At 31.5% G+C, this 25,886-nt stretch overlaps 1 protein-coding gene across 1 annotated transcript in view; it reads right to left on the bottom strand.

Moving 5' to 3' along the window:
• Dpyd (dihydropyrimidine dehydrogenase) overlaps positions 1 to 25,886 on the bottom strand; it is an 803,780-nt gene that overhangs the window by 593,554 nt on the left and 184,340 nt on the right. Inside the window, exon 5 of the mRNA XM_026401392.2 lies at positions 8,757 to 8,918. Coding sequence (XP_026257177.2) covers positions 8,757 to 8,918 — 162 coding nt within the window. The remainder of the gene's footprint in view (positions 1 to 8,756; positions 8,919 to 25,886) is intronic.

A 25,886-nucleotide genomic window follows, 5' to 3' on the forward strand; every position in this document is an offset into this window, starting at 1 on the left:
TCTATTCTTTCAACATTACTACACTATTACTAGAACTACACAGTAAGTTTGCAGTCAGAGTCAAAATTCAAACTTTGTGCTTCTCCTTCAACCTTCTGTTGGATAATATGGATCTTTTTCCTCTCACAATAAGCTTTAGAATCCGTTTGTACATACCAACAAAATAACTTACTGATTAGGGCTGTATTGAACCATAGCCCAAACTAGGAAGAACTGACATGCAAAAAATATTAAATCCTTCATTTCTTTTATCAGAGTTCTGAAGTATTCCTCATATAAATCTTTTATTTACTTAGATTTTACTTAAGCATTTATTTTTTGAGGGTGCTAGTGGAATGGAAATCCTTTTTTATTTTTTATTTCAAATTCTAAATTTTTATTGATGGTACTAAGAAAGTGACTGACTTTTGCATATTGACCTTATATCCTGTAATCTCATGATAATCAGTTATTCTCCCATCATGGCCAATATCAAGTTGTTATTGTTGACACTTTGGGATTCTCTACATGGATAATTACTTCATGTGGGAACAAAACCACAATTTTTTTCCTTCCATACCTATACATATCTTGTCTTACTGTGTAGTATTTACATTCATTTTAAGTCTTCATTTCCATACAAATTTGTAACTCTTGGACTATTTTAAGATTATTTTGCTTTTTTCATCAGTAGGGTTTAATAAACATTTATAGAACCTACAATAAAAAAGTACAGTGTTGTAGAAAAATCATAAGGAAGCCCTACAACTAGCCGAAATATCTAGTTGGAGGTTTCTTACAAGGTTTATTTCTGTGAAATTGTGCCCAGCTGCCCACAACAGACACTGATTATCTATTAGATACTCTACTAGGGACTTCACTTTTTTTTCCACTTAATGGCATCACATACAATCTGATATTTCCAATAATTTACAGACTAGTCAGTTTTTCTTTTCATACTGCAATCCCAGAGCACAATAGGGTTTTACCACAGAGTAGGCACTCAACAGGATTCTGAGAAATTTCAAAATTACTGAACCCCAGTGATATGCTTTGGCAAATCAGGAAAAGTCACGAAAGAAAACAGCAATACCTTAGTGACAAAGAAGGGCAGCTTTTATGTGTGATTATGCTTTGTGAGAGCAATTTCAACTAAATTTCCTGACATGATCATCCAGTGATTCCTGACCTTTCACTCATCTAGAAGGTACATTTTCTTCATCACTCTAAATTGACTTTATTAGCATTTTCTCTACAATTTTCATATTATTTCAAGACAGGGGAGAGATTATCTTGATTTTAAAAATGGAAAGATTGAGCTACAGAGGGGAGCCATGGGATTTTCTCCCAACTCTCTTCACATTCTGGAGACAAAATATAATTTTCTAATAGCTAGAAAGCAAAAAAAGGATGTAACATTTTAAATGCAAAGGTATTTACCAATTCTAAAGTATAATTCTTATTTTTCTTACTTCCTAAAATGGTACATAAGGAAAATACACCTGAATATTTGATAGCTATAATTCTTCCTCATTATTCAGTTTGCTCCTGGTAACCAAACAATAGCAGAATAAACTATAGTGAAATCCTGATCATACAATATTCTGGGAAATTTCAGAACATCTCCACTAGCTAAAAGATAAATTGTAAAAGGAACTGCATTCCGCATACCTCCTAAGAGGCTTATCTTTTGGCATATATTAAACTTGATTTCATTATAGAATAAAATAATTTCTGGTAATTCTTTAAAAAGGTTATTTCATCTGTGTAGGTCTAAAAGAAATCTTCATAAAAAATACCATTTCTTTTTGCTGGTTTTGGTTTTTTGGATTATTTAATTGGTAGGATGATGGTCTGGTTATCTTTTGAATGCTTGAATGAAGAAAGATTGCTATTTGTGCATCCAAAAGTAAGCTACTTTAAATTATATGCTTCTAGTAGAGGCTTCTTTGTAATTTTCCTTGTAACCTGCTTTCTTTTGGAAAAGAAGTCAAAGCAAATATTGAGCAGACACTATTCAATGCATGCACCCTTTCAAAAGAAACATACTTAGACTTCCTGACAAGCAATTCTTTACAACAATTACAAAATGGACAACAAAAGTGGGAACTGTTATTCCTATATATTAGAAATGAGGAAAAATTCATGTTGTGGCAAATATTCAGTTATCAAAATATTAATATATTACTTTAGCTTTTAGCTCTATTTTTCACTTTTATTTTAAAAATTATATTTATCCCTCTTCTCTTTCTCTGTTGGCTGTCTTTCTAGTTACCTCAGATGAACACAAATCATTTATATATAATCTTTCTTCTTTGCTGATGAACACCATAAATTTTCATGTGAAAAAATGAGTGGCTCTGAGGCTGGGGATGCAGCTCAGTGGTAAAGTAGCTGTCTAGCACCTGCAATGCCCTGGGTTTAAATTCAGTGTGTGAAAAAGAAAGAAAGGCAGTTGAGGGGAGGGGAGAAAAGGGAGAGGAAGAAACGGTAAGGTAGAGGAGGGGAAGAAAAAAGAGTAGAGTGGAGGGAAGGCAGGGCTGGCTACATCCCACAGTTGATCATTGGAAGTTGTCAGTCACATCTAGATACTTTGTATTTAGGGTTAGGGATATAGCTTCATGTATGAGCACTTTGGAATCATACCCACAAACCCCAGGTTCAATTCGTAGTACCACGAACAAAAACGGCTTATCTAAATACTGCATAATTTCTATTGTGATATACTCTTTGACACATAAGTTATTTAAAAACATTTTAAAATTTCTAAACATAATTTTGTTGCTGCTGTTTTTATTTTAATAATATTCCTATATTTGATTTCTAACTTAAGCGGGTTAACAGAAAAAAGGAGTCTGTTTCTACTGATTTGAATATAATACACATTTATCAGCAACTGTTTCTGACCCAATACGTGTTCAGTTTTGATAAGTGAATACATAAAAGGATGCATTCACCCTGTATAAATCAGGTCCAGGAAATTTTATATATTTCTTAAATCTATCAAATAAACTTTATTCAAATAAACCTTATTACTTTGGATTAAGGCTATGATATAAATTGTATATAAACTTATGAATGTTACATCTTTAAAGAGATTTTTTCTTTTATCATTACTTATTTTCCTTTTCCCAAACAAATTTCTTGTCAATATTAAAATTTTATTTCCATCTTAATTTAAAACCTCAAAGTAAGTTGTTCCTAGTTTGTAGCCAATATTCAATTATATTCACCACCACATTTTGATGGTTTCTTGGCTTATATTTCTGCTTTCTCTTCCAGGTTTGTTTCCTTCATCCTAAAGAATAACCCTTAGTAGGACTTTACAGAAGGTGAATGTTAAATTACCTTATATATAAAATGACTAAAAATATCATTACTAATGTCTTTACTGTTAAAGAAGAAATAAAATTCCTTATCTTAGACCTTTAAATATATCGTTCTTTTAGTCACTGACATCTGTTAATGCTGATGGGAAATCTAGGCTCACTAATAGTCCTTTGTTTTTAAAATAATGCCTTTTCTTTTTCTGGAAACTTTGACTCCCCTTTTATCTTAATTATTTAATAACATTACAATAAGTATGTGTTCAGATAAAACACTTAAGTCGTTCCTTCCTTTCCAAAACTCACCTACCTGAACTTCTCTAAGGCTTCTTCTCTGTCAACCTCTTTCTGCTTTAGGAAATTTTTTTTTTAATGTATATCTGAGTCTTCCAAGTATCTTAACATCTGTATTTAAGGGCTCATCTCTTTGTATCCTTAATGTGTTCGGGTTAAACTTATCAGATCTTTTCTTTTTTCTTTTTTTAAGTCCAAATTTTAACTTTTGTTCTACTCACCTGCCCCCCCCCAGCTTTTTTTCTACCTAGTATTAGTAAGAGAACCCAGGGGTATGATATACCACTGAGCTACACCCCTAGTCCTTTTTTTGTTGTTGTTTTTTGTTTGTTTTGTTTTGTTTTGAGACATGACCTTGTTAAATTGCTGAGGCTGTTCTGATCTTGTGATCCTCTTGCCTCGAATAGCTGAGAGTAGAGATATGCGACCACACTTAGCAAAATATAATTTTTCTATTGTGATTTTCCTTGCAGCCAATATTTCTAATTAACTTTTTCATAATAAACTCAATGTTGTATAGTTTCATCTTATTTCAATGAATATTTCTTGTTAATTTAAAGACTGATTATAATATTAATTATGTTTCATTAAGATAAAGTTATTTCTTATCAGTTGAGTCTTTTGATTATCGTTAATGACTGTTTAGTCCTCCAAGTTGTTCTTGTCAGATATTTTGGTCACACAGATAAAATGTTGGCTGATACTGATGTAACTTATGTCTAGTTAGCATCAATGTTTAAGAATAAAAAAAATTATTTTACAAAACAAAATAAACTAACTGTTATGGTTTAGATGTGAGTCCTCCAAAAGCTGACATGTAAGACAATGCAAGAAAGTTTGGAAGAGAAATTATTGGGTTTCATCCTTAACCTAACCAGTGAATTAATCCCTGATGGGATTAATTGAGGGGTAACTAGAGGCAGGTGGGATGAGGCTGGAGGAAGTGGTTCATTGGGGGCATGGCTATGGGTATATATTTGTATCTGGTAAGCAGAATCTCTCTCTGCTTCCTTATCATCATATAAGCTGCTTCCCTCTGCCACACTCTTCAACCATGATGTCCTGCCTTACCTTGAGCCTCAAGAAATAGAGCCTTCTATCTATGTATTGAGACCTCTGAAACTGTGAGCCCCCTAAACAAACCTTTCCTCTCTACAATTGTTCTGGTCGGGTCCTTTCATCACAGCAGTGAAAAAGCTGACTAAACCACCGACCAAACAAAAAACTACAGGAGCCAAGAAATATTGTAGTTGCTCATGAAATAGATAAACTTAACAACTTAAATTTCATGGTAAATTTAAGAAAACATATGCATTTAAATTGGTAATACTGGGCTAATAACTCAATTTTCATTAATTTTTTCACTTGGTTTTGAAGGTTATTAGATCTTATTAGTATAGATGAAACTATCAGACAAGGGGAAAATATGAAGTGAAATATAGCACCCTAATCACAGATGTGATTCATGTCCAGTTAGCATTTGTGCATAGCTGCATAGCTTTTCCACACAATTTTGTGATATCTCACTTCAAACTGTACATAAGCACCCCAAAAAGTTTGCAAACTTGATAATATTTTTTTTGTTTGGGACATAAGAAAACAAAGAATCAAACTATTTAAAAATTATAGTTGACACTAAACAAACTCTTGGTCACAATGTTAAGTGCTTTATTTAGTGCTTGACAAATCCTCAAAATCATCCTTCAAGTAAATGTTGTCATCTCCCATTTATATGAGAGTAGAAGGAGGCTCCATATAATTAATTAACTTCCAAAACTTCCATATTTTAAGAGGAAGATCTAGAATATGAACCTAGTGCTTAGGATATTTTTCTCATTATTTCACAGTCTTTGAAAATGTTACTAGTCAGTGGTAGCAGGCATAAACATAGACCCAGATTTTCCAATTCAGAGTTCCCAGTAGGACCTATCACATACCTCACAACTCCTTGATTTCCATAAATATGTACCATTAAAATAATAACAAAAATGTTAAAAATAAAAAAAAAAAAAAAAAAAGAAAGTTACTATGGAGGAAATATCTGAAACCATGAGCCAAAATAACCTTTCCCTCCTCTAAGTTGTTCTTCTTGGGTATTATGGTCACAGAAATGCAAAGTTGACTAACAGAGTTGATATTTTAAAAACCTGCTAAGAGTTACTATTAAAGAAAAATTTTAAAAATAACTTTTGTCAATGAGTCACCTGATTGAATCTGTAATTTCATTTATCCCTTCCATTATTAACTAAAATTATTATAACAACATAAATATACAATGCCAACAAGTATATATCACACTAGACAGTATATTTGGTATTAGAAAAAATCTCATAGAAACTTTATTCAAAAGATACTATATTCAGATACCAATTTCCAAATTTTATAGATTCCTAAAATGCTAAAACTGAGGTACTAATTTTAAGTACCAATTTTCTGGACATAATTCATTTTAACATTAGTTAAACATTTGAAGTTTGGAATTTTAATTTTCATTTTTATGAATGCCTCTATAAATCTCTAATATCAGTAGAAGTGAACTGGTTTGATGTGTATCTAGTTTTCTAGTTAAAATCATTTTTCCAAACTTTAGGCAATAGATAAAAAGTTCATCCTAATTTCTTTCTCCCTTTCCTACAATTCATTAATTAAATTTGAGAGGCAATGAGAATCTAGTTGGTCTACTAAATATAATGAAGATATAATTTCTTTAAAATTCTATTGAATACTAAAATGCTTTACAAAATAAAACTTTTAACAGTTGTATCTGTGCAGACAAATTAAAAAACCATCATCAGATTAAAACCACAAACCAAACTATTATTTCCATGTTATTTTACTGAAGCCGTACTGTTACAGGATTACAATACTGCTATTAGGACAAACTTACAGAATCAGAATCTGCCTCTTACAGAATCAGAATCTGTCCTTCATTGCGAAAGCAAACAAAAGCATGTAAAGCATGGTCACAGTCATCATTCTGCAAATGTGGGAATAGCAAAAAGCAATGAAAGTACAGGACAGGAGGACGGGAGGAAAGCAGCTGGCCTCTGATTCTACTGTAGGCTATCGTTTGTGCAATTTAATCTTTTCCACTACAATACCTCCCAATCACATGTTCACGTTCAAATGGAGCAGTCTAAGGTATGGATCTAACCAATAATGGCAGACTACAGAGTTGATATTTTAAAAAATAACATAAGTTATAGGAAAAACAATTTTAAAAATATTTTATATTTTAGTCTGCTTTCCTAACCTTTGCTTAATTTGGTTGAAATATAGATTCATATTTCTTTAAAGGTCAAAAATCAATCACTGTTTTATCGAACAATCACAACATAAAATTATTAGCATGTGTTATACGTCAACCTAAACTACTCATGTCAGAAGTCTGAATTATAATTATATTTTTCGCTTTATATTTTTTATGAATTTTCTGGTTGTTCATATTTTTCTTATCTTTATAACAGCTTTGGCAGTCAGGTAAATTTAAGTAAAACTCACACTGACCTAAAAAATACAGGACTTTCTAAAACAGCTACACCTTACTGGCTAGCATTTTAAAAAAATGATAATGGAAAACTTTTATATGTAGTTCCTCTAGGGATAAATTTATTTATTATCTGATATTGAAAGTAAAGTTATATCAAAAGTACAAAGTATAATTGGAATGAAATAGGACAATAAATTCTTTTTCTAAAGTTCTTGATTCAATGAACATGCATTTAGTGCCATCCTAATCTATGTTTAACTCTCTTCATTAGGTTCTACTTATGGAAAGTCCTAAGTGTGGCCACATAGTCAATCTTACTCCGTTTCTGATGAATTCTGTACAGTGGAGAGGATATCTTTGAAGCTCTTATACAAGCCTTCAAATAAACAGACTGCTTTAGGAAGGAGTAACAAAAGCTCATTAAAACCAAGTGAAAATTCTCAAAGTAATAGTGTTTCTCTTCTCTCTCTCCTTCTCTCTGTCTCTTCTCTCTCTCCTTGTCTCTGTCTTTTCTCTTTCTCATGTCCAGAGTACTGACTAATATATATCACTTTAACTTGTTTTGTTTTGAAACAAAACATGTGTTAGCTCACATACATATCATGTGGCCTTTCATTTACTGCATCCTGTGAAAGTATGCTCTGGTTTAATGAAGAGACAATAGGTCCTTAAAGGAAGATAGGGAGCAATTCAAGTGAATCTTGTCCATCAAGTAAGGATTTACTCAGGTTATAAAGATTATACTTTGCACAGGTCACGTAAGCCTAATGCAGTTTTGAATTTGGTAAGAAAATAAATTATATCCAAGAATTTATTGCAACAACTCACAACCTCAAATTATTTCTATTTTCTTATTCCCATGAGCTTTCCATAGAATTAACCTGTCAGAAAGCAGGGAGGAAATAACACTGATTTATTACTGAAAGCAAAGTGAGACTTAAGCTTCAGACATATTATAGGAAAGGGTCTAATGCAAAGAATATTTTGTGTTTAAGTTGACCAAAACAGTAAGTCATTAACTAAAACTCTAGTGTAGGCACATGTTTAATTCAGTCTTCTAGCTAACTAATCCCTTAAGATTATAAAATCTTACTGTAAAGCTATATAAGCTGATCATTTAAATGATACATGGGAATTGTTATTGACTCAAGATAGGAGACCCCAGAGAGCATAAGGAAGCACCAGACAATCAGTAATTTACAAAGGAGTCATAAAAGAGAAACCCAGGACCAAAGTTTATGGCAAAAATATCAGGGAAAAAAATCCTTAGCTTTGTTTTCTTGTAAATATTTATTTAAATAACAGGTCTGCTTCCAATCTATAAGATCAGAGAGCATTTCAGGGGAAAGAATTGATTAAGGGAGACAGCCTTTTCATAACAGGGTCTCCTTGCTACACTTCCATGAGTAAGTTCTATTTTTATATCATCTATTTTATACACTTTCAAAGCATTCTAATAACCTACTGGGATTGCAACAAATTTGACATATGGTTTTGTAAACTTTCATTATTATAACCAAATTGTTGAATAAAAACATTGCTTGTTACAAAATCATTTATCTTTAGGTTTGTGCATCACAATAAAAATTCTGAGTATCAGAAAACACCAAAGATTAAACATATGTTTGGTGGTAGGGCAGCTAGAACCACATGCACCTCTTACATACCTCAGTAGCAAACTGCTGGAGTCCACCAATATTAATTGGTCCTTCTTCAGTGGCATACAAGTTGCATCCTCCTACACAAAGATCCGAAGTAGGACATACCATTCCACAAGTAAGACCAAGTGGGTTATCAGAAAATATCATCTTGGCAGCTCCATAATAATTCTGCAAAATAAAATAAAATAAAATAAAATAAAATAAAATAAAATAAAAGTTATTATGTAACAATGTACCTTAAATATCAAACATGACAAACATCTCCTCTGTTAGGTAACTGGATTGAAGATCAAGATGTCAAGATGTAGGTAAGATGTATATTATAATATTATTTACCATCAGGAGCCATAAATGAACAACTAACAGAGTCCCTGAAACATAGGGATATCTATTACATAGACTATTGATAAAACCATAATGAATTTTAGAATAATGAAATTTAAAAAATAAACATCTGTAAAACATTTTACTCATAAGCTATTTAACTATATCTTGCCCTTAATTCTTATTTTCACTTTTAATAAATTTAAGTCAGGTAGCATTGCTTGAATAAGCTTAAAATCTAACTTTTAAAACAACAATGTATAAGAAGATCCTCATCCATGTAACTATATTAAAAACAGAGCTCTCTCTCCCTTCCCATTGCATGGCTTGTCTAGGGAAACTTACTGTATTTGATGACACTCTGTGCTGATTAACAACCTTTAGAATCTTCCCATTAATCAAAGACGCAGATGAAGCATATTTTATATGGACTCCTAGACTTCCACAAGTTCATCTTTTCATCATGCCTTTCCCCACATTTTACTATTATAGAATAGCTTAGAATACTTCTCACATATTAATAATATTTAGAACCTAATTTGTTCATAAATTCGACAATCACATTATTATATCCTGAATAAAGAACATATAATGAACTTAATATCTGGGAGTATTTTTCCTCTAATCATAAGCAAACATTGGGCCTGACCCATTCAAAAATTATGAAGTATGTTTAAAAGAAAAGGAAAAGTTTGAGAAACTATAATAGAACTATAATAGTCAAGAGGAACCTAAGGCACATAAAAAATAATGTAATGTGATATCTTAGAAATGATACTAGATCAACTAAAGAACATCAGGTTAAAAATTCAGGAAATTTGAATGAGCCAGGAATTTTAGTTAATATTTTTTCATTTACTGTAATAAATGTACCATATTAATGTAAGAGGTTAATAATGAAGATTATTGCAGGTGAAGAGGGGAACTCTCTGTACCACTGTTAAAATTTTTCTGTAAATCAAAAACTACTACAAAAAATATTTTAAGAAAACAGTGGGTAGAATGTATTTAACATGGTGGTATCAATACAAATTACTTTTCACTTGTTTTAAGATAATTTTAAAGATCTTTGAGAATATACACATTACTTCTACAAAGAAACGGAAACTCTCAAACACAAACACAAATACTTGGTAATAAACACAAACATTGATGATAATAATAAAAACATCAATATGTTCACTATTTGTTGACTTAGTACTTTCAGCATTTAGGAAGACCTTTATTTCATCTTATCCCAAACCATCTCTCATTATATAAGCTATGGAGTACTTAAATGAAACTTCATTGATGCAAAAAAAAAAACCCACAGATATTTGATAATCTAAAGATAACAATAAGGAGAAATGGGTTATAAATAAAGTTTAAAAAAGAGATTCAAACTAAATTTGATACATATTTACGAAACGATAAAATGGAAAAAATATATGAAAATATCATTGGAATGCTGGAATCTATTTAAAAAAATAGAACTGTCATTCTGAACTAAATATTCTGTTAGTGCATTTTCATGGCATTGGATTAGGCAATGGTTTCTTAGATATAACATCAAAAAACAGCAACAAAATTGAATTTTATCTAAATTAAAAACTTTTGTATATAGTCGTTTTTGTTTTTTGGTGGTGCTGGGGATAAAACCCAGGGCTTTGTGCATGATAGGCAAGTACTCTACCAACGGAGCTATTTCCCCAACCCCCCAAAACTTTTGTATTTAAAGGGGCACTATCAAGCAAGTGAAAACAGGATCTACAAAATAGGACAAAATATTAACAAATCATATATAATATAATAATGGATTTTTATATAGAACATACTAACATTCACAGCTCAATAATAAAAAGAAAAGTAATTTTGGGCTGGGGCTGTTGCTCAGTGGTAGAGTGCTTGCCTAGCACATACAAGGTGCTGGGTTCAATCCTCAGAACCACATAAAAATAAATAAATAAAATTAAGGTATTGTGTCTAACTACTAAAAAAATTATTAAAAAAAAGAAAAGTAATCTAATTGAAAATGGGCAAGGGATCAGGGAATATTTTTCTAAACTACATATCTGGCCAACAAGCACAAGAAAAGATGCTCATAATCATTAGCCATCAAAGAAATGCAAATCAAAGCCAAAATGAAATAACTCTTCTCACCCATTTGGATGGCTATTATTAAAAAGGCGAACAATGAAAACTTTGGGCAGTGATAGGAATAGAGGGAAATTGGAATCTTTATATATTGCTGATTGAAGGAAACATAATTTAGGAATGATAGATGCTTTAATGAATTAATGATATGTAACATGGATGAATCTTGAAAAGATTATGCTAAGTGAAAGGAGTCATTCATAACAGACCACATTTTATGGGATTCCATTTTTATAAATTGTCCAATAGAAAAAAGTATAGCAAAGAAAGCAGATTAGTGGTTTCCTAGGACTTGGGAGTCTAACAGAAAATGGAGAAAGACTGATAATGTATAGGGTCTCTTTTTGAAATGATAAAAAATATTCTCAGATTGACTGTAATAATTGTTATAATTCTGCAAAAATACTTGACTTCATCAAAATTAAACTAATTTACATAAACAAATATGGGATATGTGGCTTTTATGTCAATTTGTTATATTTTCTAAAGTGCATTTGAGGTAACAGGAATTATTTAGACAATTTAATACATAAATATTTGGTTAAGATTGCTAGATTATATACAAAAATGGACAATGACACATAGCTTCAGAGGAATTTTTTCTTCTGAACAAAAATAATTGCATCTGTATTGGATATAAATCTATGAGTTAACAAGTAAATTTGCAGTCTGAACTTTCAGGTAATATTACATAGCAGAGTCAGCCAATTGTTCTTTTTCCTGGAAAATTAAGTAGTACTTTGGTGTCCCTTGTATTCAAACAATTATTTAGTATGATAAAAGAAGGATAGAGTCATCTCCTTGGCCTAATTGATGATTTTGGATTATTTTACTCAATAATGGCCAAGAAGAACAATTACTAATTTTTAAAATTAATTAGTCTGCTCCTAAGCAGACAACCTAGGTGCTGCCTAAGCCAATTAATCACATCACTTAGTAACTGCAACTGTGCAGTTAATCACTGCTAGTGATAATCCTAGTCTTTGGTCAGTGTTCTTTCCTTCTCTTACTTGACATTTTAGGAATTCTGACAGGATTGATTAACATAAAAATCATATTGCCTAATTAGAAGTACCCTTGTAATATACACACAAAAAATTAAATAGATAGATATATCAGAAATAATATAATCCAATTAAACACCTAAGCATCTTTCCATAAGAACACTGATTGTTTCATGAGTCTTGATTTTAGTTTCAAAATTACACATCAAATGATAATACTAGAAGAAAAAGAGATATATATTGCATAAATGCAACAAATAAAATATTTAAAGTTATAACTTATGGTTCATGATTTGCTATAGCTGTCAAACTACTAAAGTCTAATATACCACTACATGTCATCAGCTATGAAATTGCCCAATAATTCTTCAACATTCTCATGAAGACAAATGGAGCCCTTGCACCAAAACAAAATTTGCAAGAAAATTTTATAGTTTAAAAGATAATAATGATTTATGGGATTTTCTTTTAAGTCAAATGCATAATGGACATTAAACAAGATAAAAAGCAAATATCTGCTCTCTGGTTTGGCGATGTTTCAGCATCACAGAAGGAAACATTCAGATTACGGTATTCAGCATCAGTTTAAAATGGATGACAATCAAAATCACTCTGGGTGGAATAGGGCTAAAAAGATGAGACAGAATAACATCTGAATTGGTAGGAGTAAATATTCAAGAAAATTCCAAGAAGGAATTGCTGTAATCATTTGGTGATGTGGTTAGAAACATTCATTTACACAGGCAAAAATGAATAGAAGATTAGAAAACTGTGTTTATACCAAATTATGGTGAATACTGAACACCAAGCTAAGGGTTTTTAATTGAAGATTTTTTAAAAAACAGGGTTCTAGTATTAAGGGATTAAATAGGATATTACTAAAGAGAGAATGTGAAGAGTCTCATTCTGAAAGGAACTGGAAAGAGAAAGCATGTAGGGAAGATAGCACAAGGATGTATCAGCATGAATCACAGAAAACAGAAGCCTGGGTTTGAAACTGGGTTGGGCCAACAATCAACAAGAATTCAGAGGTCACCTTGGCAATGCACTCTCTCAGATAACTGAAGATATGTAGGCAACTCCATTGTTTAGAGATCTGGGTACTCAGAGTTGAAGACATTCAGAAACCTTTTAGAAGGGAAAGGCCTCCTCAACTCTTCCCATAGAGAACAAGATCAATATCAATTCTCTCTCATAGCAAGTGGTACAATTTCATGAGTCCTCCTTCTACACAAGAGGCTTACTTCTATTCTGTGAGCTCTTCAACCTTTTTAAAAGTAAAGGCTAGAAAATTTAAATCGACAAGGGTACTTTATAGACACCCCAGTAGTCTCCTTCTAGAAAATACACAGCACTTCAACTGGTTTCTTCATGCCATTCAATCAGTCACAAGCATTTGAGTGTTCCATTGTGGGAAGAAAAATTTACAGGGCTATGTTAAGAGGGATGCAAGGTAAACATCTGATCTTTAGGGCATAAAGTCACTTTAGGTAAAAAATGTGAAACTTTCATGTCTTCTTTTAATACAAATATAAGAAAGAAAGGTGATTTTTGAAATGGTAGTTGTTTATAAATCAACACAAAAGTATAAGCATTGAATATTTACAAGCCCATTACTTTAGTCATATTTGGCAGGTATTGAATTTTTGATGGGTCCTTAATATTCGCAAAGCATGTTTTTGGCATCACACATGCAATTTAGGTGAGTTAATTTTAAAATAACTTTTATTCTTTGCTTTTTATTTCAAAATTATAGCTTGAAACTACATTAGTGTCATTCCTCTACAATTTAATGATTTTTAAAGTCATTATCAGAAATGAAAACCTCAGGAGCCAGCTCCCCTGTCATATGGTATAACCAATTTAACAAATAGTCCTATCATATTCAGGCCTTCATATCACTACAAGATTATCAATACAGCTGGTGGATTTATTTTAAAGTGTTCTTCCTTCTTCCAGGGACAGTTTTCACAGATGGAAGCACCCTTCCAAGATAAACTCCAATCTGTTGCATTTAAAAAATATACGGGCTAAACTTCAGTAAGTTTGCATGTGTGAGAAGGGAGAATTAACATTACTTATATTTCTGGCTTGAGCTATCTAATGATGAGCATACTGGTGTACATTAATGGAATATAAAAATGTCTTTAGCAGCACACACAGAAAACAGAGGCACAGAGAGCACTCTCACTCTCAAGCTGTCACCACTCGCAATGTACAACCCATGAGAATTCAGATATCTGGCAAAGGTGACTGGAGATACAACATGAAGAGAATACACAGAAATGTCTGCCCTCATAATACTCACAATCACATCGAAACAAATGAGAACAGAGGAATAGGCTTGGCTAGTTTTATTCTCAAAAAAATCCTGTTTTTATATCTTACATATACTAAATTTTAGTACATTTTAAACAATATAATTAGATTTTTAGAGCTATGAATTTAGTTTAACTGATCTCAATTAAACCAAAATGTGTAAGAAAACTACTATATAACTATGATAGAAAATAATTTTTTTCTTGTTCTGGAAAAAACCACACACACACACACACACACACACACTTACATTGTATGTACACTACACGCACAGGCTTTGGAGTTATATACTCCTATATTTGAGTCCGCATCAGGCATAATAAAACAATATGATGGGTGAAAGGAAAGGTGAGATCTATAGGCCTCAGTTTTACCAGTTGAGAAATGCAGATTCAAATGCCTTCTTCATTAGTCATAATTACATTACTTCTTTCTTTGAAACTGGTACAATGACGCTGATTTTATTATGTAGCACAGCAAATTTAATGGACATAAGTCACTACTCTAACCTCCCCCTTAGAAGTTCTCTCCCTAAAAAGGGATTTCTTCAAATGTTAATCCTATGAGTTTAAGACTTTAATATAAGGGAGCTTATGTTAGGAATTATTCAGAATAAGAAAGGCAGTAATGTAAATAATAGCAGAAAGTACAGAGAAAAATGGAATCATTAATTTACTAGGCTATAAAAAAAGAAATGATTTGAAGGTCTTAAAATTGGGATATAATACTTTATAATATATAAATATTACTTCTACTTCTATTTTCCCATTCCCCTTCTCTGTGTAATGGACTTGAGAAGTCACAATATTCCCCAAGAGTTACTCAAAACAACCTAGTGTATGTGTGTAAATATACTCAATCATTAATTATCAAATATGTTAGATATAATTTGACAAGCACTACATATGCATAAAAATTAGTATTGTCTCCAAATTCATCCTTTTCAAACTTCATTACCATTACTCAAAGAATAACAACAAAAAACATTACCAATATTTGAGCCATTTTCAAATTAGAAGAATAATGCCTGAATGTTCTTCATCTGTATGACAGCCTTCTGATCAATGTGTTTGTATATTCGTGATGGTCTTCCATTTTTCTGATGTGTATTTTATTAAAGTCTTCATTTTATTAAGGTCAGAGATCATGTATAATTTATGATGCTTGCCTGTACATAGGAAGGACAGATACTAGAAACAGTACTGATGACCATGTACTCAATAATCTACTAGTATAAGATGGAAAGAGTATAATATGTCTCATAGTTTTTGAATGACCTATTAAAGCCAATAATTTAAACCTAAGTTGTTAAAATGTAAAAGCACATTTTACCCAGAGAAAATAATAAAAATAAAATTCAATAGTTTTTATAAAAACTTTAAAGAGATTATAAGGTTTTAATTCCCAATGGGTTAAAAAGAAACATGAATATGGAAATAAGAGGTTACAAGATTAGTTTATTTAATGTATGACAGGATCTTTGTGATTTACCTTAGCTCATGATTTAATTAATTGACAACAAGGAGACAGGGTGGTTTTCTGCATCTAAAGACCAATTCAAACATATAAATGAAGATGTCAGAGTTAATGATCATTAGAACTAAGGAAAAAATTTTGTTTAGAATTCTATAAATTTCATTTATAAATGCTTCACAACTTGACAAGCAATGGAGAATGTCTTGAGAAATTATTGAAAGGTGAAGTGAGATTAACCTTGCCAATTCCTCATTCATCTTACATTAAAAATGTTGAGGCTGGGTTGGTGGCACACATCTGTAATCCTAGCAGCTCGGAAGCCAAGGCAGGAAGATGGTGAGTTCAAAGCCATTCTCAGCAATTTAGTGAGGCACTAAGCAACCCAGTAAGACCCTGTCTCTAATAAAATACAAAAGAGGGCTAGGGCTAGGGATGTGGCTCAGTGGTCAAATGTCCCTGAGTTCAATCTGCTGTACGGCCCCCCTCAAAACAAAAAGTATTGTTCTATTATATTCAAAGATTAATTTTTCACTGGGGTTATTTTTCATTTCAACCAATTAAATAGTATATCTTCATAAAGAACCAGAATTATGGCTCAAATATGATTCTTTTTGCTTGAACAGAAACACACACAAACACATACTACATATTAATAGTGCATTTGATTTCCAAGGTTTTGCAGTAGGAGTTGAGTATCCAAATATATTATTATATTTTGTGTATGTCTACCTCTTAATTGATATTATACAAAAGAATAAAGCTGCCCACAGATGCTACTAACTATTCATCAAATAACTGAGAATAATTTCATTTCTGATTTAATTTTAAATACACTGGTTGTAATGTTTGATAACAAAGAGAAAAACTGTAGTTTGGTGTCATTGTTGGTTTTCTTGGTCTGTTTAAAAATTTTTATAAAAATAAAGATTCAGATTAATTAAAACACTTTGTCCTCAATAACAAATACATGTAATAGCAAAATTATACACTAAAGGTAAAAATTGCTCAAATATTCTCACCTCAAACATTTAAAAAAGTAAACTCATTTATTGATGAATATCATACATATACAGAATACACAAATATATACATATATACATATCTATGCCATGTATACATACACACACATACATACATACACATACATACAATGATAATTAATGGATAGGAATACATTCCTCAAAAACTCTCTTATCCAAATATACATGTAAAGATTTTTTAATAATCACATATGTACTTGGTTACTTGGTTATTTATGCCATTATTGACTGTAATTTCACACCATGATTTTTTTGTGATAAAAAACAGCATATTTCTTGAGGGTTTGCTCTTTATTGCTAAGAATATGAGAATTTTCTTAATTAACAGAATGCTGTGATATATACTGCATGGTGTTATTATATTACACAGATACAAATAGATTTTGCAATAAAGTGTCTTCTCAAAGTCCATTAGTTTAAATCTATTACTACTTTCAAAAATATAATTAGTATTGATTGTAATAATTTAGTTAAAATTCTTTAATTTACCAAATTGGTTTTCAAAATACTCAAGTTTCTTAAACATGAAGTCCACTGCGTTACACTTTAGGTAATAATGTTAGACCTAACACTCCAGATGTTAGTAATATTTTTAGAGTTTTGTTGATAAAAATATATTATTTATCCCTTCATATTTTAAAATTAATTTGAAAGCATATATACTTTATTCATGTAGATAATGTAACCGACAAAAGCACACTGGATAAGAATTCTGGAATATCCACTTACACATTCAAGCAGCTATATAATCTGGGATAATTAGCCTTGCTGGATTTCAAATTTCTTTTACATACAGTGAGATGATTAGCCAGATTAAAAATCTTTTGGTCTAAATGGATTTCCAGTTTTCCCAGCACCATTTGTTGAAGATGCTATCCTTCCTCCATTGCATGCTTTTAGCCCCTTTATCAAAAATAAGATAGTTGTAGTTTTGTGGATTGGTTACTGTGTCCTCTATTCTGTACCATTGGTCCACCCGCCTGTTTTGGTACCAGTACCATGCTGTTTTAGTTACTATTGCTCTGTAGTATAGTTTGAAGTCTGGTATCGCTATACCGCCTGATTCACACTTCCTGCTTAGTATTGTTTTTGCTATTCTGGGTCTTTTATTATTCCATATGAATTTCCTGATTCTTTTATCGATTTCTACAAGATATGCTGTTGGGATTTTGATTGGCATTGCATTGAACTTATATAGGACTTTTGGTAATATCGCCATTTTGATGATGTTGGTTCTGCCTATCCATGAGCAGGGTATATTTTTCCATCTTCTAAGGTCTTCTTCTATGTCTTTCTTTAGGGTTCTGTAATTTTCATTGTATCTCTCGCCATGCACAAAAGTTAACTCAAAATGGATCAAGGAGCTTGATATTAAACCAGAGACATGGCATCTGATAGAAGAAAAAGTTGGTTATGATCTGCACGCTGTGGGATCGGGCTCCAAATTCCTCAATAGGACACCCATAGCGCTAGAGTTAACAAACAGAATCAACAAATGGGACTTACTCAAACTAAAAAGTTTTTTCTCAGCAAAAGAAACAATAAGAGAGATAAACAGGGAGCCTACATCCTGGGAACAAATCTTTACTCCACACACTTCAGATAGAGCCCTAATTACCAGAATATACAAAGAACTCAAAAAATTAGACAATAAGATAACAAATAACCCAATCAATAAATGGGCCAAGGACCTGAACAGACACTTCTCAGAGGAGGACATACAATCAATCAACAAGTACATGAAAAAATGCTCACCATCACTAGCAGTCAGAGAAATGCAAATCAAAACTACCCTAAGATACCATCTCACTCCAGTAAGACTGGCAGCCATTAGGAAGTCAAACAACAGTAAGTGCTGGAGAGGATGCGGGGAAAAGGGCACTCTTGTTCATTGCTGGTGGGACTGCAAATTGGTGCAGCCAATTTGGAAAGCAGTATGGAGATTTCTCGGAAAGCTGGGAATGGAACCGCCATTCGACCCAGCTATTCCCCTTCTCGGTCTATTCCCTAAAGCCCTAACAAGAGCATGCTACAGGGACACTGCTACATCGATGTTCATAGCAGCTCAATTCACGATAGCAAGACTGTGGAACCAGCCTAGATGCCCTTCAATAGATGAATGGATAAAAAAAATGTGGCATTTATATACTATGGAGTATTATTCTGCATTAAAAAATGACAAAATCATAGAGTTTGGAGGGAAATGGATGGCATTAGAGCAGATTATGCTAAGTGAAGCTAGTCAATCTTTAAAAAACAAATACCAAATGACTCCTTTGATATAAGGGGAGTAAACAAGGACAGGGTAGGGACGAAGAGCTTGAGAAGAAGATTTACATTAAACAGGGATAAGAGGTGGGAGGGAAAGGGAGTGAGAAGGGAAATTGCATGGAAATGGAAGGCGATCCTCAGGGTTTTACAAAATGTCATATAAGAGGAAAGGAGGGGTAAGACAAGATAATACAAATGGAAGAAAGGATGTACAGTAGAAGGGGTAGAGAGAGAAAAGGGGAGGGGAGGGGAGGGGAGGGGAGGGGAGGGGGGACAGTAGAGAATAGGACAGACAGCAGAATACATCAGACACTAGAAAGGCAATATGTCAATTAATGGAAGGGAAACTGGTGTGATACAGCAATCTGTATATGGGGTAAAAGTGGGAGTTCATAATCCACTTGAATCAAACCGTGTAATATGATGTATTAAGAACCATGTAGTGTTATGAACGACCAATAAAAAAAAATAAAAAAAAAAAAATAAAAAAAAAAAAATCTTTTGGTCTAGATTCTATTACATTGATATTTATTTATTAATATTGGAAAAATATCTAATGTGTTTATATGTATATAAAGTTGGACATATGTTTTTATACAGATTATTCTTGGTCTTGAGATACTAAAGAAAAAGTTACAATTTCAATTTAACTTACATATGTACATATTATATATCATTAGTCTATTTTCAAAATAATTTAAATAATTACAAAGGTATATCCAAAAACAATATGGTATTACTTCTTTCATATAAAATTGACTTAAGACATAAAAAGAAAATACTTTCTCACTTATGTGGACATTACTTTCCAATTCCATATTGCTTACATTTTGTAATTTACAATCAACTAAGACTTGCTAAGCCTTTTCAGGTTCAAACAACCACATATGGCAACTGAAACAAATTTGAAAAAAAGCAGTAACCATTATATCAACTATGATTAAAAGTAAAAATATAACCTTCTAAAATATCAAAGACATATATTACCAAACAAAACAAGATACATTTTGCATAAGCATGAATGATTCAATAGACAATGTTACATCCATCTATCTTGTTCAGCACATTAATTAAGACATGACATTTTGAAAATAATATCCAAGGCCATTATCTTTCACACTAGTAAATTTAGTATTGTACAATTTACCACATTCAATAATAAGAAGTTATATATTAAAATTAAAGACTGGATTCTAGAAATTCAGTTAATAATTGCATCAACTGATTAATTAGGCAAGATGCATTTACATTTGCATTAGTAATTTGAAATTAGGATTGTATTATGGTCTGAACATAGTGCTCAATAATAACTATAGAGTTTCAGTTTATAAAGTTAGTTTTATATGTAGAGAAAAGCTACACTATTATGAAAATATACATAATATTGATGATGGTTATAGCCAATAATAAAATAAATTACATAGCATAGTAATTAAAACAGCTTGGTCCTCTTTCATACAGATGGACAGAACCAGAGAACTGGAAAGATACTCAAATAATTATGTAAGTAAGTACATAAGTGGCATAAGTAGATTAGTGTGGAAATGTATTAAAAACTTTTATATATTAACAAATGTTTATAGCAACTTTTAAACTTTTAAAACTATCAGCCATTTGGAAAAAAATAACTGGATCTTTCTCTCTTCATAACATAGTAAAAACTTAATGTAGGGTCTGCCATATATTACTTTGAAACCTCTCTGCTTAATTTAATTTTACCATTTAATTTAAACATTATTTTCATTATAAAATATATATGTTCACTGTAAGAAGTAAAATAATATTGGTATTCATGAGGAAAATATAACTTCACTTCTCCCTACCCCAAAATGAATCAACCAGGAAAAAAAATGTAAATTGTGATATCATCATTAATTATACAGAGATTGTTTTTTCCCTAAAAATTGCATCATACTATTCATATTACTATGCAACTTGTCTTTTTCAACGTAATAGGAAATCCCTTCTAATAAAAAAAATACAATACAGTTTTAAGAACAGCCTCATAACATTCCTTAATATAAACATAGCCTAATATATTTACCTCATACTGGAATTATTGTCAGTTTTTTTGCTACTTCAAATGAGGCCACAATTGCTTCAGGTAACATCTTTGTACATATGCCCATTTATGTAGCAGTGTTTCTATTTCTTTAGGCAGAATACATAATAAAACCATTGTTGATAAGTCTATTTTTTTATAATTTCATAATTTTCAAGCATATATTCATTTTAAGAGAGTTTTGTTTTATTCCTGCTGAACAGCATAGGATGTAATTAAATTTTTTTATCTTAAACTATCTGATGAGAGAAAACTGATGTCTTGTTATGTTTAAATATTACGTAGTCCCAAAAACTCATGTGTGAGACAATGCAAGAAGGTTTATAGGTGGAAATTGGGTTACAAGAGCCTTAACCTAATCAGTTATTTAATACATTGGGAGGCAAGTCATTGGCAGGGGGCATGCCTTTGTTATATATTTTGTGAATTGAGCTTGGTCTCTCTTTGCCTCTGTGTTGTGATATTCTGACCACTTTCCTCTGCCACATTCTTCGGCCATGATGTTCTGCCTCACCTCAGGTCCCAAGGAGTGAAGTCAGCCACCTATAGAATAAGACCTCTGAAACTGTAAGCCCCAAATAAACTTTTCATCCTTAAATTTATTCTTCTCAGATCTTTTGGTCATAGCAGCAAAAAAGCCGACTGAAACATATTTCATCCTTTGATTTACATTTTTTGTCTAATATGGATGTAGGACAGCCTTAATATGGTTATTAAGCACTTACATTACTTCTTCTATAATCTTATAATGTTTGCTCATAGTTATCTTAAATGTATCATACAAATTTTCAGTAACTCTGATTAAAAGGGATGACAACACTTGGTCTAAAGCAAACATGGAAAATAATTCTTCAGGTGGTTTCAAGTCTGTTTTTCATTTTAAAATACTTTTTAAAATTTATCTAATAAAGCTTGCTCTCTTACATGATTAAAGCTTCTAATATTTAAAATCTTAAATACTTTATGTTTATATGTATATAGTTGGGTAGTATAGACAAACTGATGTGTACTTAGGATGATGACCTGATTATCAAGTTTTTAAAAGTCAAAATTATTAGAGTAACTTATTTAAACACAATTCATTTCCACTAAACTCACATATACATTCTCTTCATTATACATTATGTACTCATATTTACTTCATTTCATTTATAGACTTTCACCTCTCCCAGATCTGTGTACTCTGTACCAACACTACAATGTTTGTATTATATTAGCTTTATCTTGAGTATCAATATTTGATATGGAAAATCTTTATTTTTGTTTTTGTGTTTTGTTTTTTGCTTTTTAAAAAATTTCTTTCTTCCATATAGTTTTACAATCACTATTACAATATTTTGTAGAAACTTCCACATTCTATACTTGTAAAAATTGAGGTAGACTACTCAATTATTCTTTAGTAATTTTGTACTTTTCCATTGAGAACCTGTTATTTGCTAATTTTAAAATTAAAATTATAAGTACAGTATTTAAAAAAAAAATCTCAAATGAGCCCTTAAGTAGGCATGTCCATGGACTAAAGATGACAAGTATGCCAGAGAAACAACTAAAATCATCTCAATGATATTTCCCGAAAGCTGGTGAACACAAACTTCCATTCTCAGGGACTCTTAAAACCAAAAGTTGTAAAGTCACCCAAAGTTTGAGTCCAATATAAAACTTCACCATAAAGTCAGGACTGCATAAACCTCCATCACCAAAAAGATAAAATAAACATAGTGCCCTATTACCTGAATTTGTAAAGAAACCTTCCTGTCTTAAATTTGGAACTGAGCAAAGAGGGGAAAAACATCTTCACAAATTCATAATAATCCAGTCCTCTATTACATTTTTGGTTTAATTCCCAAATCTGGCTGATTAATACAACAGCAAGCAAGTAATTTAGTTTATATGGTTTCAGGAAATTTATAGTAAAGCTACTGTCTGACAGAAGCAAATACAAGTCTTGTCTAAAGAAATACACATTTGTCACAGTTCTTAAAGAATTTAATAGAGAGTTTCAAATAAGATGAGTAAACAACAACAAAACAACAAAAAATGTTAAACATACAAAGGCAAAATGATGAGTGTAGCCAGGAACAACATCGGCTGTTTAAGGAGCCTCATGGGAACTCTTGGTGGTAAAATTATAGAGTCTAAACATAAGTAATTTTATGTATTTTGAAAAGTGGTAGTTTGAAAAAACAAAAGGCCAGATTAAAAATAAATATAAGAAAGAACAATTTAAATACAAAATACAGCAGAATCTCAAAACTCAGTGGACCATTTAACAACATTGTAAACCATTGAAGAATTAGTATAGCTCAAAACAAAAATGAAGGAAGTGATCTAGATGAATGATTGACAGATAAGCTAAGTCACAAAGAAAAAAGTAATATTTAAATTTATATCTAATAAGTTTTCCATAAAGATCAAAGTGGGAAGGAATGAGAAATTTTCCCCCAAAAGATGAAAGACATCAACCCACATATTGAATAATCCATAAAACTAACTAGGATAAATAAAATGAAATTTAGATTTAGATAAATCATTGTAACACTGTTGATCACCAAAAAAAAAAAAAGATTTTTAAAATAATTTTTCTTCAAAAATACTGCCCTTAAATGAGCAGAGATTAGACTTCTGTTCACCTTCCAAGCACAGCAAAGGATGACAGAAGACACTGGAAGAATAGTTTTCTTCCATGAGATGAAAGAATAACTGCTAACTGAATTCTATAGATTAAGTTATTTTCAAATTTAAGGAAAAACAGTTTCAGCAACAAAAACTAGAGCAGTTTGGTAACAACACACCCTCTTTTAAGAAAAAAAATAAGTATTCTAATCAAATATAAATGGCTTCCACATGGAAATTCCAAGATTGAAACCAAAAAACATAAAAATTTGAAAAAATGTGAATAATAATAAAAAATAAAGCTAATCCTCCATTGATTAAATAAAACATTAATACTCTCCTCAAGTTGCAAAAGGAATAGAATTAATGTGCACAAAACATTATCCTTTGAAATGTAAAAAATAATTCCAAGTATGTGATGCCAGAGACCCACTTCCAGATTAAAACGCTAAATGACATAAATTCTTAACATACTAAATACCTGACAGCTCATCTGTAATGGAAATTGGCACACAAATTTAGAGCCACTGATTTAAACCATAGGGTTCATTAGATTCTTCAGGTTACAAGCTGTGTACCCTGGAAGAATCTAACAGTTTTTTAAAAAGTTTTGTTCTTAAGCTCCCTCTCTTAGTATATAGGTTGTTAGACTTCTGTCAGTCCTCTTGAAATGGATAGAGATGCTCTACATTTTAGAGATACATACGAGAGAACTGGCCTTGTGTACCAAAGGAAACTTGAAATCTTATAACTACTTTTTGTTTTATATGTCTAAAATATTTATATTTTAGAAGATTTCTGGGTGATAAACTATAAACATCCTAATATATTATCATCTGCTCTTAAGTTTCTGATATAAATTCAAAAAAGTCCAATCAGTTTGCACAATAGATTATGTCTTCAGACATTTATTTCCAGGCACTGAGGAGTCAACCAGTTTATTGAGCAAGGAAGTAATATAATTACAGCTATCCTTTTAGACAATTCTGGAAGTGGTCAACATTTTGTTTTGTAAGAGTATAAACCGCTTAACCACTGAAATTCAAGAGTAAATCTAAAAGAATGTACCATATCTTTCAAAATAAATTTTTTCTGCTTTCTCACACTTGTGTGATACATAGATCACATGTGCGCACACATTTTTATGAAGATCACTATTTTAGAGAAATACTTATTATTATCAGTACTGTTTCTTAATCAATTCTGCTGGTGATATTTTGTTGTCCTGGTTTCCATTTACTTTCATTAAGAATCTATTAGAACAAAGAGCTTTTTATTTTACATTGAATTAAAATCCATTTAAGTTGGATTTTCTCTAAAATTTACTAGTAAATTTAGTCTATATAAGAGTCACACAAATCTGAGTACACATTAGTGGAAAAACCAATGTTTTCTAATTTAATATAATAGTTTTTCTAAAAAAAAGAACTTATCACTAGTGTTAAATAAAGGACCATGAAAATCAAGAATGCTTAAAAACAGACATTTTTTCCCCACTACATATATAGATTGACCTCATGTATTTATATATAAAATAGTGTTTCTTAAAAGGAAAACTATCAAGAATGTAGCCCAGTATTCACAGTTTGATGAATCTGAAGCATGTACTTCCAATTGAGAGATACAATTACAAACAACAGTCTGCACAAAAGAAACAGAGAAAAACTGACTGAGGAGGCACAATAGAATTGAGTGTACCTTTCGAAACTGGAGCTGTAATCCAGTTTGTAAGAAAATAAAGAATGGAAGTATTGGCCTAAACGCCACTGAATCACAGAAGCCTAACACAATACAACACAAGTGACATCCTTTTCTCAAAGAGGAGCAAGGCTCATTGAGTCAGGCGATTCAATTACCCTCTCACCCTGAAAAGAACACCCCCTGTGCTGAGGTC

This window comes from Urocitellus parryii, chromosome 11 (assembly GCF_045843805.1).
Source record: "Urocitellus parryii isolate mUroPar1 chromosome 11, mUroPar1.hap1, whole genome shotgun sequence".
NCBI lineage: Eukaryota > Metazoa > Chordata > Mammalia > Rodentia > Sciuridae > Urocitellus > Urocitellus parryii.